The 13,224-nt window shown below is 54.0% G+C and overlaps 1 protein-coding gene across 1 annotated transcript in view; it reads right to left on the bottom strand.

Moving 5' to 3' along the window:
- Nucleotides 1-326: 326 nt before the first annotated feature.
- TMEM266 (transmembrane protein 266) overlaps nucleotides 327-13,224 on the bottom strand; it is a 32,141-nt gene continuing 19,243 nt past the window's right edge. The window contains exons 7-9 of the mRNA XM_036278137.1: nucleotides 11,460-11,575; nucleotides 6,173-6,344; nucleotides 327-916 (exon numbers count right to left, since the gene is read on the bottom strand). Coding sequence (XP_036134030.1) covers nucleotides 327-916; nucleotides 6,173-6,344; nucleotides 11,460-11,575 — 878 coding nt within the window. The remainder of the gene's footprint in view (nucleotides 917-6,172; nucleotides 6,345-11,459; nucleotides 11,576-13,224) is intronic.

Genomic DNA, 13,224 nt, shown 5'->3' on the forward strand with positions numbered 1-13,224 from the left:
GCTCTCACAGTGCTACCCCGAGGGTCCCGGCGGGCACGGAGAGGGCCACGGCAGAGGCTGAGCTGGGCCTGAACGGGACCCTGCTGACGCTGGGCCACCGGCTGGTGTCTGCAAAAATGGTTTAAAAACCCCAGACCAGGCCCAGAGGAGGAGCCGGCTCTGGGCTGTGAGGTCTGAGGCATGTGTCCTCCTGTCCTGGTATCACCTCCCTGGAGGCAGGCAGCACCCTGAGAGAGGCCAGGTGGGCTCCTTGTCCCTCGTGTGGCCCTTGGCGGCCTCTGGGGCGCAGGGCCGTCTGCCCTTCTCCCACCCAGCCGACCGGGGCTCTAGGTCTCAGGGACCCTGTGCACGGTCTGCTCTTTGGATTCCAGAGATCTGAACTTCTGCAGCGTGGGCGTGGCAGGCTCGAAGTGGATGACAGGCTTGATCTGAAAGGCCGCGAAGCCCTCCTGGTTCTTCTGGTTGCACAGACTTACCCTGTGCTCCAGCTCTGGGCTGGTTTGAGCGGAGCCCGCTGGGCTGGGCTGGGCAAAGGGGGCTGGGTCCAAGACAGTCTGGGATGGGCAGGGGTCCTCTGACAGGGAGGACAGCAGGTCCTGGACTGTGGTCTCCACCACTGGCTGCTGGGGAGGTGGTGGTAGTGGTAGGGGAGAGGGGCTGGGCGCAGAGGACACCTCGCGGGTGGTGCTGCAGTCCCTGGAGGAGCACAGTGTCTGGCTGCTGTCACTCTGGGCCCCAGCAACAGAGCTGCCAGTGGAGCAGGAAACACTCCCAGAGGTGGAGCTCACGCAGGTGCCCGTGCTGCTGAGCTTCAGGGGCACGTCCACCGAGAAGAGGTCCGAGGCGATGTTGGGCTGGTGTATGTCTATGGCAGCTGTGGTGACCACACACACGGCTGGATCTGGGACTCCAATGTCTGCAAAAAAGGAGGGGTGCTGGTAACCATGTTACCCTCTACTACCTCTGTGGCTCCTGATGAGGGCAGGTCTGAGCTGAGCCTGCTCTTGGAGAAAACAGTGAGGTTACTGTCAAGAGAGTTCAGAAAACAATGCATATACATGTATGTATACATACACACACAGTAACTACTATTTGACACAACAAAGGATCTTCAAACACAAACCCTTATTAGTAGAAGTGGGACAGGAGGAGACAGTTTGCACATCACTCCTCCAGCTCACCTTCCTAGCTTCCCTGCTTTAGCGCAACCCAGAATTTGCCCCGCTAGGTTGTCCATCAGCACCCCACTCTATCTTGCCCCCTGGCTCCCCACTCTAGCTCATTCCTCTAGCTCACCCTCCCCTAACTGCCCACTCTAGTTACCCAGTAAAATCCCCTGTTCTAGATCACCTACCTAGCCTTCAACCCTAGCTACCCAATCTAGCTCACCCCTACATCAAGATCCTGTTCCTCATCTACTCCCCACTACAGCTTGTCCTCTACCTCCCACTCTAGCTCCTCACTCTGGCTTGAACCCCTGGCCTTTCCCTTAGCTAACTTTCAGCTCCCCACTTTAGCTCCCCACTCGAGCTTACCCCCTAGTTCCTCATATTGTTCCCCACTATAGCTCACTCCCTGCCTCCTCACTCCCGCTACCTCTACAGCACACCATTCTGGCCTGGTGCCCTAGTTCCCACTTAGCTGTGCCCCCTAGCACCCCACAGGATCTGACCTCTCTAGCTCAACCCCCAGATCCCCCTCCGGCCGGACTTGCCTTCAGTGCCACAGAGCCTTCTCTTCTGAGCGTAGCTCTGCTTGGCCTAGGGAGGCCCAGACGCTGCCTGGTGAGGCTCTGGTGGGATGCTGAGGTTCGCTGTGATATATGGTTAAGACCACGGCAGTCCCTCCAGGGGCTGTAACTCGTGAGTTATGGGGAAGCTTAAAGACCAATAAATTTGGGAGGAAAGTTTTATTGACTACCCTGTGAACTTGGCAGGCCCTGACACTTGTAACTTTGCAGCCCAGTTTATAAAAATGATTTGTGCCAGAGGAGTCTCAACACAGGCTGATTGGCGTTAGCGGGACTGTGACCTGCTGGCAACCGTTGTGACTGCAGACACTGCTTCCTCCTGCCTGGGCCAGCGCCCCACACCCCTGGGCTGTCCTTCCCATGTCCTGTGACATCGCTCACGCCTGCAGGTTAATCCCTGGACTGTGTGGGGACTACTGTGACATGGTAGGCCTCAGAGCCCTCACTGGCTTGAAGGTCGTGGTTAGCAACACACACTGCCCTTTCTCCATCTCCACAGTGGCCCAGAGTGCCCCCGGCTTGTGCAGCCATAATTTCTAATGTCATGTAGCTCTCTCCCTTGACACAGCTCCTGGGCAAAGAGATCGGCTGGGGAACACCGTCTCCCCGGCCCATTCGAGGATGTGAATCACACATGCCACTTGCCAGCCCTCCACGCTTCTGCCTCATGGCTCAGAGGCTTTGGCTCTGCTTCTGACGGCAATGTTGTACATGGGCCTTCGCACACTGGGGCAGGTACACCTCTAGAACTCAGAGCTAGTGGGTGTCAGAAGAGATTAAAGAGAGCAGGGACGGTTCCAGGGCCAGCTAGGGGGGGGGCACTTCCAGCTGCTTCCGGGGTGCATGTTTGGCATGTCTATGGGAGGCCTGAGTGTCTGTTCAGACACCCCCCAGTCTTCAGGAGGGTCAGCACAGACCCCATGACACCCTAGCTGCTGATACACAGCTGATTAAATCTAGACTAAGTAAGCCTCAAATGTGACCCAGCTTCTTCTGCCTCCTTCCCTGTCCTGGAAGCCCCCACTGTGGGGACTGCAAAGAGGAGAAGCAAGGCAGAGCGGCAAGGACTCAAAGCTTCCCACACTCCTAGAATGTGCAGGATTACTTTAAAGCCTTGGTTACTCTGCAGACTCTCCAAGCCGAGATCTCAACTCCCTGGGACCAAGCGTGGCATCGGGCATTAAGGGTCTAGAGGTCACTGGCCAAGAGACAATAATGGCCATGCTGTTGTCTCCGGAGCTCAGGATTCAGGAGAGACAGAGAGATGCTACAGAATGTGCCCTGTGCCAGAGACACTTGCCTGAGTCCAGGTGTTTATATGTGGGCACCCGGGGCTTCTGGTCATGATGGTCAAGTAGGTAAATGCTGTACTTGCCTTCCACCATGACCACATCAAGTTACAAGTAAACTGCAGAACCGCCATCACTGAGAAAAACACAAAGACATGGAAGCTAAATAACATGCTACTAAATAATGAATGGCTCAACAACGAGATCAAGGAAAAATTTAAAAGCTACCTGAGACATTTAAAGTAAAATCACAATGAACTGAAAATGTATGGGATATAGTCTAAGCAGTTCTAAGAGGGAAATAAATAATGATGCAAGCCTACCTCAAAAAAAACAATACAAAAAATCTCAAATAAATTTATACCTAAATGAACTAGAAAAAGAACAACCAAGAGCTAGTTCTTTGAAAAGATAAGTGAAACAAACTTTTAGAGAAACTCACCATGAAAAATGAGGGTGCAAATAAATAACATCTGAAATGAGAGAAGTAGCAGCAGAAGGGATTGTCATAAAATACTATGATCTATGAAATGTCAACTAATAACAAAATTAACTGGTAGCCAAAAAGCTCCAAACAAATTTAAGTCCTGGCCAGATGGCTTCACTGGTGAATTTAACCAAACAGTCAGAAAATAATTAATACCTACCCTCCTGAAACTATTCCATAAAGTTGAAGAGGGGGGAAGGCTTCCAAACTCATTTTACAAGCCACATATCTGGATATCAAAATCAGACAAAGACACTGCACACAAAGAAAATTATAGACTAATACCTCTGAACATAGAAGCAAAAATCTTCAACAAAATATTAGTAAATGAAATTCCACGATATGGTAAAAAAATCATACACCATGATCAAGTGGGATTTACTCCCGGAATGCAAGGTTGGTTCAATATCCACAAATCAATTAACATGATGCACTGCATAAGCAAAATGAAGAATAAAAATCATATGATCATACCAACAGATGCAAAAGCTTTTGACAAAATCCAACACCCAATTATGATGAAAACTCTCAGCAAACTGGGTATGGAAGGAACATAACAGAGACCATATGTGAGAAACTCAACAGTGAAAAACTGGAAGCTTTTACTTTAAGATCGAGAACAAGACAAGCATTTCTACTTTCACCACTTTTACTCAACATAGTATTGGAAATCCTAGCCACAGCAATCAGAAAACAAAAAGGCATCCAAGTTGGAAATAATTTAAAATTTTACTATGTCTAGATAACATGATACTATACATAGAGAACCCTAAATGTTTCAACAAAAGACTATTAGAATAAATGAATTCAGTGAAGTAGCAGGATACAAAATTAATATTCAGAAATCAGTTGCATTTTTTAAAAATCCTCACCAAAGGATACTTTTCCATTTATCTTCAGATGGAGTGTGAGGGGGAGAGAGAGAGAGAAACATCAATGTAAGAGAGTCACATTGATTGTTTGCCTTCCACACGACCAGGACCAGGGCTGGGAACCACACTGCAACTGAGGTATGTGCCCTTGACCAGAATCAAACCTGAGACTCTTTGGTCTGCAGGCCGATGATCTAACCACGGAGCAAAATCAGTCAGGGCATCACTTGCATTTTTATACACCAATAACAAAGTTCACAAAGAGAAACTAAGGAAACAATCCCATTTACAATTGTATCAAAAAGAAAACATCTAAAATAAATTTAACCACAGAGATAAAAGACCTGTACTCAGAAAATTATAAAGCTTTGAAGAAAGATAATGAAGAACAAACAATATCTTCAGTGGAAGGAAATATGATGCATATGGATTGAAAGAATTAACACTGATAAAATGTCCATAGTACTCAAAGTAATCTACAGATTTAATGCAATCCCTATCAAAATAGCAATGACATTTTTCACAAAACAAGAACAAATAATCCTAAAATGTATATGGAATAACAAAGACCCCAAATAGCCACAGCAATCTTGAGAAAGAAGAACAAAGTTGGCGGTATCACACTACCTGATAACAAGCTATACTACAAAGCCATCGTAATCAAAACAACATGGTGCTGACATAAAACCAGACATGTAAATCAATGGAACACAACAGTGAGCCCAGAAATAAACCCACATCTATATGCCAACTAATCTATGACAAAGGTAGCAGGAATATACAATTTGATAAAGACAGTCTGTTCTCAATAGTGTTGGCAAAACTGGACAGATACATGCAAACAAATAAAAATAGACCTCTTTCTTACACCATAAACAAACAAACTGGATTACAGACCTGAATGTAAGCTATAGAACTCCTAGAAGAAAACATAGGTAGTCAACTCTTTGACATCACTCAGCCCTGACGAATGTACAAAACTCCACCTGGTAACACCTTCCAGTGCAATCAGGGCAGGGAGGACTCTGACCTGAGCAGGAGATGGAGCTGTGTCTAGACTCCCAGGATGCCAGCTGGGCTCTAACATGAGTGCTGAGGCCCATCCTTGGCCTGAGCCCATCAGGGCACAGCCTCCCCACACCCTCACATGGCCCAAACCTGACAGGCAGCGTCCCCAGATGAGGTACTTCCACCCCGATGACAACGACACAAGACCCTTGCACCTGCGGGGTGAGGAGCAGCTCTGGAGGTCACTCACCCCCCTGCCCTGAGCATTCCCCTGGAGAGCCAGCATGTTCCCATTTCACAGCCAGCAAAACCAAGACCAGAAGGATAACATCCTGTGTACAAAGTGACACACTGGCTTTCTGTGCCCTGGGCTCAGGTTCTGGCTGCTCTGGCCCCAGGGTTGGACTTATTATCTGGGCTCTGCCCATTAGGGGCTCAGAGTCCTCATTCATCAAGAAGGAAGTGGCACCCTTTCGGGGGTCCAGTGAGGACTGGGGGACCATGCACAGAACCAACAGGCAGGAGCCAATACAAGACACTAAGATCATGTCAAGGTCAGTCAAGGGAGCTTGGCTACTGGTTTCTCTGAACCAGGGTTCAGAGAGGTCATTCCGATCTGAAGTCACCTCCCAAATCCTGGGCTGAGGAAGGGACACAGTCCTGCAAGGTGACAGGCCCCAGCTCCAGGAAGCTGGGTGCAGACCCCAGGGTCACAGAGGTGAGGGGCTCCCCATGATGGGATTGGGGGAGCCTGCGGGCAGCTCACCTGGCAAGGGCTGCAGCTGCTCCACGACCCCCTCGGTGGTTGTCTCCTCCACCACGTGGTAGCGGCTTCCAGGCTGGCGGAGCACCTGCGGGGCCCTCAGTGCCTCCTCCCGTTCAGCTGCCAAGTCCAGTTCCTGCTGTGCCAGGTGTGCCCGCAGCTGCCGGATCTCGAACTGCAAGAGGAGAGGGCTGTGGGTCGGGGCCACTGAGTGGCCTGGGTGAGGACGGAGGAGGGGCCCTGCAGAGGCAGGCAGGGTGCAGACCAGGGGTTTGGGGCACTGTGCCCATGGGGGTTCTGAGCACCCAAAGGCTCATGTGGCACTCCTTAAAATCCCCCAACAGGACTCACCCATAGGAGCCTCCTCCAGGTCATAAACTAGGGTGGCTGGCAGCTCACTAGCCTCGGGGCAACTCCCCAGTGAGCACAGGTTTTGTCTCTGGGACCCTGAGGTTTTTCAGCAGGGGTGCTGTCTGGGAACACCCCTGGCTGCCTTAGGGTGGAAGGGTCGGAGGGTCCACCCAGACCTGAGGACTTTGGCTGACTCCTTGTTTTCAGCCCCGCCCCTTTCCCTAGGCCCTGCCTCACCCAGCACCCACCTACAGGGCCCTCTGGGCTCCACTTCTTCAGAGGACAAGTCTGTGTCTCCTGGAAGTGGGGGAGCAGAGTCCCCTGGCTGTGCAGGATTTGGGAGGGGCTTGGGGTTCCCACATTGTGTGTTCAGAACTTCAGCCGCTGCTCCTCTATAGTCAGCTTCACCCTCACCCCCTTCCTCCCAAACTGTCTCAGGGGCTCTGAGGAGAGTCAGCCCCTTACTTGCAGACGTTCCCTCCACCAGCCAGCACTTCCTCATCCACTCTCCCCTTCCCCCAAATCCCCTAACTCGGCCCCCTTTGTCCTGAAGGACTGGATTTAAAGAGCCAGTGTCTTCATGCTCATGTGCTCCAGCTTTGCCCTGACTACCTTTTCCATGGAATGTGGGGAAGGAGATCAGACTTCTTCCTCAAGAAAAGGCTGATCTGTAGTGTATGGTGATCTCCCACCCCAGCCGATGTCAAGCTGCCAACACTATGGCATGCAGAGCGCAGAGGACATGGGCACCAGCAAGAGCCCCAGCACACCACCGCCACCCGAACCCACAGACTGCGTCTCTGCTCCGGCCTCAACCGAGGCTGAGCCCCAGTTCTGTTCATACACTGAGCCCCGACCTGTTCACAGACTGAGTTCTACCTCTGGTCTCAGACTATGCTTAGACTCTGGACCGAAACAACCCAGTACTCAGATGTGGCCGTTGGCCTCAGAGGGCGAGAAATCAGGGCTGGCTTGGGTTCGAGCCACCCCTCTGGCAGCAAGGTCTCAGAGGTCACAGAGGGTCCATGAGGCAGCCCCCCGAGCTCTGCTGGGGCTGGGAGCCCCCTGTCCAGGCCTATCGGCACTTCCCATGGGCATACGCAGCCCACTTTCTCTGAGCTGCTCTGGGGGCGGCAGGCCCAGCTAATGGCCTCCCAGGCCACTCGGAACAAATGCATTATTGATAATGTGTGATCGATAACAAGCTGCCCATGAGTGTCCCATTACTGGAGGGAGTGAGCCCCTTCCACGGGAAGGGCTTTAATGCAGGCCAAGGCAGGGTGGACCCCCAGTGGCTGGGCGGCACCCCCAGTGCGCAGCCTGGTTTGTGGGTGTAACTGGCACGGCCTTGGCCAGATCGATGCACACTTTAGCCAGAAGCTCGATGGCCTCTAACGCAATAGCAGTAACGTCCATCATCCTGCTAGGGCTGTCTGCACAGACTGCCCACCTTCAAACCCATCTGCTACTGGACGGCATCCATGTTTATTTCCATCAGCTGTGCCGTTGGTGGCCACAGTGACAATCAGGAGACAGCTGCAAACCTGTGATTTAGGGGCAGGGTGAGACCGAAGTCAAACTTGGCCCCTTTCCACCCCCTGAGAAGGGTGGTGCTTGGCCATCCATTTACATGATGGCAAAAGGACAACATGAGTTATTTCTCTGACGGCTCATTTGATCAGCTCAATCGGTCTGTCGTTAAAGCTATCGGCTGGTTTATAAATTACTTCCCATGTTTTAAAAAGAACACACTTGCCAGCCCACAGTGGAGATCTTGAATAATGCAGGTCACAAAGGCTATGGTGCTGAGCTGGGGCATGTGGCCTCTGCGGAAAAGAGGGGGCTCTGTGGAATGAGCAGCACCAAGTGTACCCCCAGAGTGCAGGCAGAACCCCTTTCCTGCTGTTTCTGACCGTTGAAGGCACTACTGCCCTCAGAGCCATGGAGGCCCAGCCTGAAGCAGAGCACTATGCTATCAGCATTTTCTCGGGTGTGGGTGTCCACAGCAGGGCCCACAGATGGAGCAGATGGGCCCAGGCTGCCTGGCAAGGAGGTGTGGTCCCAGCTCACAGGCCAGCGTGGATGGGGGGGCAGAGGAGCAGGGCACTGCCCCCACCCCACCTCACCCCACCTCACCCCACCAGCCTCCTCCAGAAATACCTGCGGCTCGGGGTTGAGGTTCTCACCTTGTTTCTATTTTTGTTTTGTTTTTTTTATCCTCATCCGAGGACATTTTTCCATTTTTTGTTCAGATAGAGTGGGAGGGGGAGAGAGAGAGAGAAACATCGACGTGAAAGGGACACATTGAGTGGTTGCCACCCGCAAAACCCAACCAGGGCCAGGGACAAACTGCCACCAAGGTATGGGAACCGAACCCGGGACTCTCTGGACCACAGGCCGACGCTCTACCCGCTGAGCCAAACCGGCCAGGGATCACCTCATTTCTGTTTTTGATTTTTTTTTTATCCTCACCTGAGGATATTTCTACATTTATCTTCAGATAGAGTGGGAGGGAGAGAGGGACAAAGAGAGAGAGAGAAACATTGATGTGAGAGAGACACATCGACTGCCTGCCACCTACACAACCCCATCCAGGGCCGGGACGAACCGCAACCGAGGTACATGCCCTTAGCGGGAACCGAACCCAGGGCTCTCTGGTCCGCGGGCCGACGCTCTAACCGCTGAGACAAATCAGACAGGCTCACCTCATTTCTTAAGGAAACTGGCTGGTAGATTTGCATGTATGAGCAGAGGGTCGATAAGCTCGATTATGCCTCTTGCCGTACGAGGAGGGGAAACAGCAGGACTGTCGTGACCCGCTGTGAGTTTTTCTTGCACACAGACCACTCTGTCAGCACCTGGTGCCTCAGGTGTGCCTGTGGCAGAAGCAATGTCCCCACGTCCAGGCCTGGCCAAACAAAACCTGCGCACAAATCTCCACCCCCTTTCCATGCTCCGGGTTAAGGGAGAAAATGCCAAGGACCTGGCATTAGAAGCCACCCAATGGGAGGGGCCTGGAGGCAGTGACGGTGGGAACGGGGTCCCTTACCCCACCCCCATCCCTCTGGAGGTCAGGGCCTGGAGCTTTCACTGGGGGAAAAGGGGTGTGGAACAGGCCCCTGTGCAAGGCTGGCAGGGCAGAGGCCACCAGGAGGACACCTGGCTCCGCTCCTGCCTTAAATGCCCTCACGTGGCTGTGTGCGCTCAGTCCTCGGTTTTCTCAAGTGTAACATGGGTGTGTCGGGGGGGACTGGCTAGGGTCAGCTCCCACGTCACCATTTGCCATGGGCCAGGCTTCAGGCTGAGCAACCACAGAGCCACCCCAGAGATCCCGTCAGTGCGGGGACAAGGGCGGCCTGCAGCTCGAGCTCCAGGAGCAAGTCTGAGCGGCCTGGGCTCACGTCTGTCCTTACAGCCCACCCTTAGCCCTCCGGGCGCATCTCTCAAAACCTGGCCACGCTCACATCCCCAGCCGCGCTCTCGTTTCCTACGGGCATTGCCCAGTTAAGTCCCAAACCTGGTCTTAAAATAGAGCTAAACATGAGGCATCTGTCCACTGGGCCTGTGGCGTGGGCGGCCCCGTGCATGGGGGGAGCAGGTCCTGGCAGCTCTGAGCAGCCCCTCCAGTCCCAGCCCCTGAGATTCCAGCCATCTGGCCCTTTTTGCTGTCTTAACTGAGGTGACAGACTTCAGATGTTTCTAAATCAAAATGGTTTGCTTCTGTTCTTCTCTTTCCCAGATGTCACTGCCTAGAGAAAACCGGCCTTTATTTACCGGCTCTTTCCTGTGCAGAATCTCTCTCTGGCCAAGACCCTGGGATGGAGGCCCCATGTGGGGTCACTTGAACCCTGGAGCTCGGACGGGGTCACAGTGGAAACCCTGGAGGGGTGGCCGCTAGGGTTTGCTCTCAGCCCTGTGCACATGGCTGTAAATGGGAGTCGAGATGGAGGGTCAGCCTGGTCTCTCGGGCTGGGAGGCCAGGAGTGCATGAGGGCGGACGGGTCACCATGTTCGTGTCTGACATGACCAACGCAGTGAGGACGGCATTTGTTCTCCTATCAGCTGCCTGACCACTCTAGCAGAGCCTGCCCATTATCCTGCTCAGCCCCTGCCCCAAACCCAGGCCCCCTCGCCTGGGTGGCTGCTACAACCTCTCTCCCCGGTGGCCCCCCTCCACGCCAGCTCCTCTGGACACCCATCCGCGCACACAGAGCCCAGCACGTCTGCCACCACACCAACTGCCACCTCTGTGCAGGGACCTGGTCCCCTCTGCGCTCCCGCCCTGTACCCCCATACCAGAATGCTCTGCACACGATGCTGTTCCCACAGAGCAGGGAGGCCCTTGCTGCGGGCCCCACCTGGAACACCTCGTCCCCGCCCGTAAACTCCCACAGAAGGCGCTGTCCGCCCCTCTCGCATCATGCAGACGACGGGAAGGAAGGCACAGGGGTGGTGTTATCTGGCTCAAGTCCTGGGGAGGTAGCAGGGGCTGGGCCCTCTCCCTGGCCCAGTTGCCCAGCCCCCTTGACTGCCTGGCACGACCTCGCAGGGCCCTTGGCCATCTCTAGTCCTCTCCACGGCCCCTGGAGGGCAAACAGTACTGCCAACACCTCTTGGAGAGTCTGGGGGTCCTGGGGTCCTGGCGGTGGTCGGCTCAGCAACCTCAGTAGACAGAATTCAACCCCTGTGTCAGAGATGGTTGTGTCAAGAAGACTCATGAGCTGGAGACTCGGCAGGTTCGGATTGGAGAGCCGACTGTTGCCATGGGCCAGTGACAAGAATCTTGGCCCGGGTGCCTGCGCTGAGTCAGCCCGGCTGGCCGCGCATAGCCTTAGAGACCCATTTCCTCCACTCTGGGTCTCTGACCTCAGGGGCCCTGCTGCTCTGGGCACCACCAGCACCCCAAGACCTGGACAGAACCCAACGGGGCCGCAGTTACCCCCTGCTCCTGGCAGATCTGCGTCAGCCTCTCCAGCTGCTCGTCCTGGATGGCCTTGGCCTTCTCGTACTGCTGAATGACCATCTCCATCTCCACCTTCACGGGCAGGATGTAAGCTGCAAGACAGAGACAGCGTGAAGAACCGGGCAGAGCGGCTCAGGCCGGGAGGGGCCGGCCGGCCTTCAGCCATCAGCAGCCCCTGCTGTGGCACAGTCCCCGGGGGCCTGGGGCGGGGAGACATCCAGGTGCCTAACAGCAACCAGAGTGCAGGAGGGCGACCACCCCCGTGGAGAAGACCTGTCTTCCTCCTTTTCCACAGTACGGAGCCCTCAAGCTGGGACTAAGAACCCTATTTTCCAGTCTGTGTGGCAGCCACTAGGTCACAGGCTGGACAACAGGATGTGAGAGCAGGTGTCCCTGGAAGGCGGCTGGGGTTGGTGAGGAACTGCGGGTGGGAACACGGACTGCATAGCCGCCCTGCACACCGGTCCAGCAGCTGGACAAACAGGGACCCCCGGCCCAGCAATTCCACCCCGAGGCCCCTGAGGTAAAGAAAAACATACATCACCCCACCCGGTTTGGTGCAGAGGTTAAAGCATCGGCCCACAGACCAATGAGTTGCGGGTTTGATTCCAGCCAAGGGCACGTGCCTCGGGTGCGGTTCGTCCCCGGCCCTGGTCGGGGTCATGCAGGAGGCAGCCAGTCGATGTGTCTCTCACATCAGTGTCTCTCTCTCCCTCCTTCACACTCTATCTGAAGATAAATAGAAAAATATCCTCGGGTGAGGATTAAAACAAAGAAAGAAAAACATACGTCTACACAAAAACTCAACCAGGAAGCTCACAGCGGCCAAAGTGCATGTCCACCCACGGGTGGTAGCTGAGGGGGGCCTCTGTGCAGTGGAGGGCTCCCCAGCAGCAAAAAGGAGGGGAGCGCTGAGACCAGCCACCACAGGGCCCTCCTCAATCGTCCCACACAGACCAGAAGTCGTGTGATCCCACTATGCGCAGCGTCCAGAGGCAAACCAAGGAGACGGAAGTACATTCGTGGCTGCCTAGGCCTCCGGGGAGTGGGGAGCGACTGCAAATGGGTGTGGGGGTAGTTTTCTTTGGGTGATGAAAATGCTCTAAACATGGATTTTGTTGACCTTTCTACAACTCTGTGACGATACTAAAAACCACTGAACTGAGCACTTTAAATAGGTAAGTTTTATGGTGCATGGACTATAGCTCAATAAAGACATATTTTTAAAGGCAGCTGTGGTTTTCCTGTTCCTCCCTTCCCTCTTCCTGGGGCTGAAGCGAAGATGTGATGGCTGGCACTGCAGCAGCCACCCTGGGCCATGGGGACTCAGAAGCAGCAACGGGCTGCAGAGCAAGGAGAGGAGGAGCTTGGGATCTTGGCACAGACGGCACTGACTTGCCTGTGAGAGCCAGAAGCCGCCGTCTTAAGTCACTGCTGTTCTGAGCCTGTTACTCACTGTGCCGGACACACACGAAGACCAGAGGAGGGAGCCTGGACTCTGCGTTGGGGGCCCCACACTTTCCCAGCCAGCAAAGCTGCACCCAGCTGCATTCCAGTTTGATGGAGATTCGGGCTCACAGGGTGGGATGTGGGGTGTGGACCAGGGATGGGAGACCCCAGAGGCTGTCCTTCCCAACTCACAATGTCTGTCATTTGCAGTCAGGGCTGGAGTGACCTTGGAGTCTCTACATGATACAGACCTTTGGCACAGAGTACCAGACGCCTCAGGGGAGAAGGGAGA

The sequence above is a fragment of the Molossus molossus genome, unplaced genomic scaffold, assembly GCF_014108415.1.
Source record: "Molossus molossus isolate mMolMol1 unplaced genomic scaffold, mMolMol1.p scaffold_m16_p_24, whole genome shotgun sequence".
NCBI lineage: Eukaryota > Metazoa > Chordata > Mammalia > Chiroptera > Molossidae > Molossus > Molossus molossus.